This window comes from Penaeus monodon, chromosome 10, assembly GCF_015228065.2.
Source record: "Penaeus monodon isolate SGIC_2016 chromosome 10, NSTDA_Pmon_1, whole genome shotgun sequence".
NCBI classification, from domain to species: Eukaryota; Metazoa; Arthropoda; class Malacostraca; order Decapoda; family Penaeidae; genus Penaeus; species Penaeus monodon.
Window position 1 is genome coordinate 50,098,118 of NC_051395.1, and position 3,787 is coordinate 50,101,904.

General features: G+C 45.4%; 1 protein-coding gene across 1 annotated transcript in view; it reads right to left on the reverse strand.

Annotated features, from left to right (window-relative positions):
• Positions 1–2,951, reverse strand: part of LOC119578135 (oocyte zinc finger protein XlCOF26-like) — a 3,063-nt gene extending 112 nt beyond the window's left edge. Inside the window, exons 1-2 of the mRNA XM_037925871.1 lie at positions 2,764–2,951; positions 1–869 (exon numbers count right to left, since the gene is read on the reverse strand). The exon at positions 1–869 is cut by the window's left edge and continues 112 nt beyond it. Coding sequence (XP_037781799.1) covers positions 1–869; positions 2,764–2,860 — 966 coding nt within the window. The 5' untranslated portion in view covers positions 2,861–2,951. The remainder of the gene's footprint in view (positions 870–2,763) is intronic.
• Between the last annotated feature and the right edge of the window lie 836 nt (positions 2,952–3,787).

Sequence of the window (3,787 nt, forward strand, 5' to 3'; positions counted from 1 at the left end):
CGACTCGCACAGGAGGCCGCAGGAGCCGCACGAGTACACTTCGATCATCTTGAGCTCGACGTCCCCCGCCTGGGGCTCCATGCTGCTGTGCTCGATAGCCTCGGGCTCGATGCCCACGTCCAGCACCTGGAAGCTCTGGCGCGGCTCCCGCGTCTCGGGGTGGCGCATGCGCATGTGCGCCGCCAGCCCGGCCTTGCCGCGGAAGTTGCTGCCGCACAGGTCGCACGCGTTCGTGTAGCTGTTGTCCACGTGGAGGTGCGTCTTCATGTGGCCCCGAAGGTTCCAGTTGTTTATGTAGGATGAGCCGCATATATCGCATACGTAGCGCTTGTCTTGGAGGTGGACCGCGCGGTGGTGAACCCGCAGGCGTTTCTTCTGCTTGAAGGTCATGCCGCAGAGCTGGCACGCGAACGGCCGCACGACGGCGTGTATTCGCGAATGTTCCTGCAGCTCCGAGGCCATCATGAAGGCCTTCTTGCAGTACTCGCACACGAACGGGCCCGAGTTCGTGTGCCGCGCCACGTGGGCCCGGTACGTCGAGCGGAACTTGAAGGAGCCCCCGCACGTGTCGCACACGTACGGCCGGACCTCCGAGTGCGTCCGCAAGTGCACGGACAGCTTGGCCTTGTCTGGAGCGCGGTAATCGCAGTGCGGACAGGCGGCCTTGCGCTCCCCGTCGTGCACGTACACGTTGTGATATTGCAGGCTGATCTTCTGCGAGAAAGTCTTGCGGCAGATGTTGCACGCGAACCGCCTCTCCTTCACGGGCCGCCCCTTGCACTTGTGGCCGGCGAGTTGCGGCTGCGAGAAGAACACCCTGCGGCACCAGCGGCAGCACACGGCCGACGCGCCGCCCTCCGCGCCCGACTCTGCAAAGACAAAGAGCGCCGCTTTTATTGCGTCATCGTGCCTACGTCGCCTCCCTGCGCCGATCTCTGAAATCATTGCCTTCAAATTCAACTTCATGCTTAGTTAGCATTATTACTCTTAATTTATCATTATAATTATTGGCTAATATTATTATTCATATTGACGTGTTGGAAAAAAATTATCTTTTTTTTTTTATACCACCCCGTTATTTTTTTTAACTAGTTTTGTAATAAAGTCCTCAAACGCTTTGCCATGTGTTGCCATGAAGTTAAGTAAACTTGCCATCGCCCTTCCCATTTCGCGAACAACGTGCCTTCTTTACCAAACCCTCGTTCTGGCTCTCGGGGATAAATGCTAACTACACTTACACTTACAGGTAGCCTCTATGTCGTTATCACACTGAATCAACGGTTCGAGTTGACAGAAACACATGCACACACACAAATACACACCCATGCACAAACACGCATAAAGATTCAGGCACAAACAGACAAGACAGACAGACACACACACAAACACACGTGTGCAGTCAGAAAAGAATATCGTTACCCTTTACACAAACTATTAAAAAAATGAAAGTGGGATTCAGTAACATTATAATGTATGTGTCGGAGTTGTTAAAAACTGGTAAAACGTGTGATTATCTGTATGCAAAAAAAAAAAAAATATATATATATATATAATTATATATATATATATATATATATATATATATATATATATATAATAATAATAATAATAATAATAATAATAATAATAATAATAATAATAATAATTTCGAGTGACAACATATGCGCAGTTCAAATAAAATTAAAGACGGAAAAGTAAAGGGTTGTTCAGAGCTAAGGAAGAGATGAGTAAGTGAATAATGTTTAAGTTCATGGGAACATTGTTGTAGAAAGTCTATCTAATAGTTTATTTCTATAAAAGTGTCTACACATATTTACGCTCTATTTTGGTGAAAAAAATAAGAGCTATATCAAAGGGTTAAATCTTTCCTGGTCTCCATTTTCTATGGTGTCATGCTTATCCCTCCTGGGAAATGAGAGGCAAGTCCAATTCAGTTTTCAGTCACAGTTTGTGCACATGAAACATTTCATTTTCTTTCTTTCTTTCTTTGCAAAATGTCTATCTCAAAATTGTTTGTATTATAGATGGTTAATGATTAAAAGCAAAATAAATGTGCTAGAGATCTATGTAGCACTATAGGAAGGTACAGTACAGGGCAGTGAAGGGCGGCTGAGTTAGGTTAGTTAGTGGCATGCCTGACTCAGTATACAGGCTCTCAACTGGAGAGGAGTGGGTGCCTAGGGCTAAGCAAAGACCGCAGTGGGGGATGAACAAGTAGGGAGGTTGAGGCAGAGGAGTAGATATGGCATCCATAATCGAGAGTGGAGTAAAGTAACATGAAGATGGAGGAGAGTTTTGCGATCTGAACACCCGGAATATACGGGAAAAGAGTTTGTAGGATTCGGAGGCTGCGGCAAGCTTTTTCTTTAATGTAAAAGATATGGTCTCACCAGGGCAATTTGGAGTCAAAAATTAGGCCAAGGAATTTGCCAGAGGAATGGTATTGGAATGGAGAGCCATATAAGAGTGGAGGTTGGGGCTCTACATAGGCGCGAGAGAAAAGGACAGAGAGAGAGTTGGAGGCAGAAAAGCGAAAGCCATGGTTAGTGGCTCAGGAAGATACTGATGATATTGCAGACTGAAGGAATTGGCTGAGGTCTGTTATGGATGTGCCATAGGCGAAGATGGTTAAATCATCGACATATAGTGATGATCAGGCTCCTATTGGTAAAACTGAGACAATGTCATTAACGGCAAGAAGAAATAAAGTGGTGCTGAGCACAATGCCTTGAGGAAAGGATGATGATGTGGAGCAATTTTTACCTGGAAATTGCATTTGGAGAGGAAAGACTGTACAAAGACACCCATGTTTCCACATATGCCTAGGGAGGACAGTTGTTGCAGAATATGGTACTGCCATGTGGTATCGTATGCTTATTCTATGTCAAAGAATATGGCTAATATGGATTCATGGCATGCAAATGCAGATGTAGTATATATCTCGAAATGAGCAAGTGGGTCAGCTGTACTTCAGGCACGGCAGAAACCAAACTGGGGAGAAGAGAGAAGATTATGAGATTCAATATACCACATTAAGAGGAAGTTAATCATTCGCTCTAGTAGTTTGCACAAGCAGCAGCTTAGAGTGATGGGGCGGTAATTTTGAGGAAGGGTACCTGATTTATTGGGTTTCAAGAAGGGGAGGGTAAAAGCTTCTCGCCAATGAGAAGGGAAATTTCCTGATGTCCATATGTGGTTGAAAATATTTAATAGGAAGGATAGAGACGAAGATGGAAGGTGTCAGAACATATGGTCAGGGCCCATTAGGCAGCATTGAGTTCAGAGGAACTAAAAAGGATCATTATAGGACTCAACAGAGGATGGGGTGAAGATGATGGGGGTGCATTCCTTGATGGTCTTAATGGAAGAGAAGTGTGGAGAAAGGTGAGAGCCACTACTGACGTGGCTGAAATAGTGACCTAGTTCATTAGTAACTTGGAGTGGATCAGAAATGAGAGCATCTCGAATGTGGAGGAAGGGGGCTGGATGGGGGGATGTTTGCCTGATAGTTTATGGATCCGACACAAAACAGCTGAAACTGATGTAGAAGACATAGCTGAGGAAGCATAATTTCACTAGCTTTGGTGCATTCAGAATTCTACCATGGAACACATTTGGAGCGATAAGGTCTTGAGGTTCGAGGAATGGCTGTATAAGAAGCTCTAAAGACTATAGGGTATGTCAAGGTGCGTGGGGCGATCTGAATTAAGAATAATAAGGTCAGTTATGGAGAGGAAGCGTTCTAGGGATTGGCCAGGTAGTGATGGAATCACCCCCAAAGAGTGTG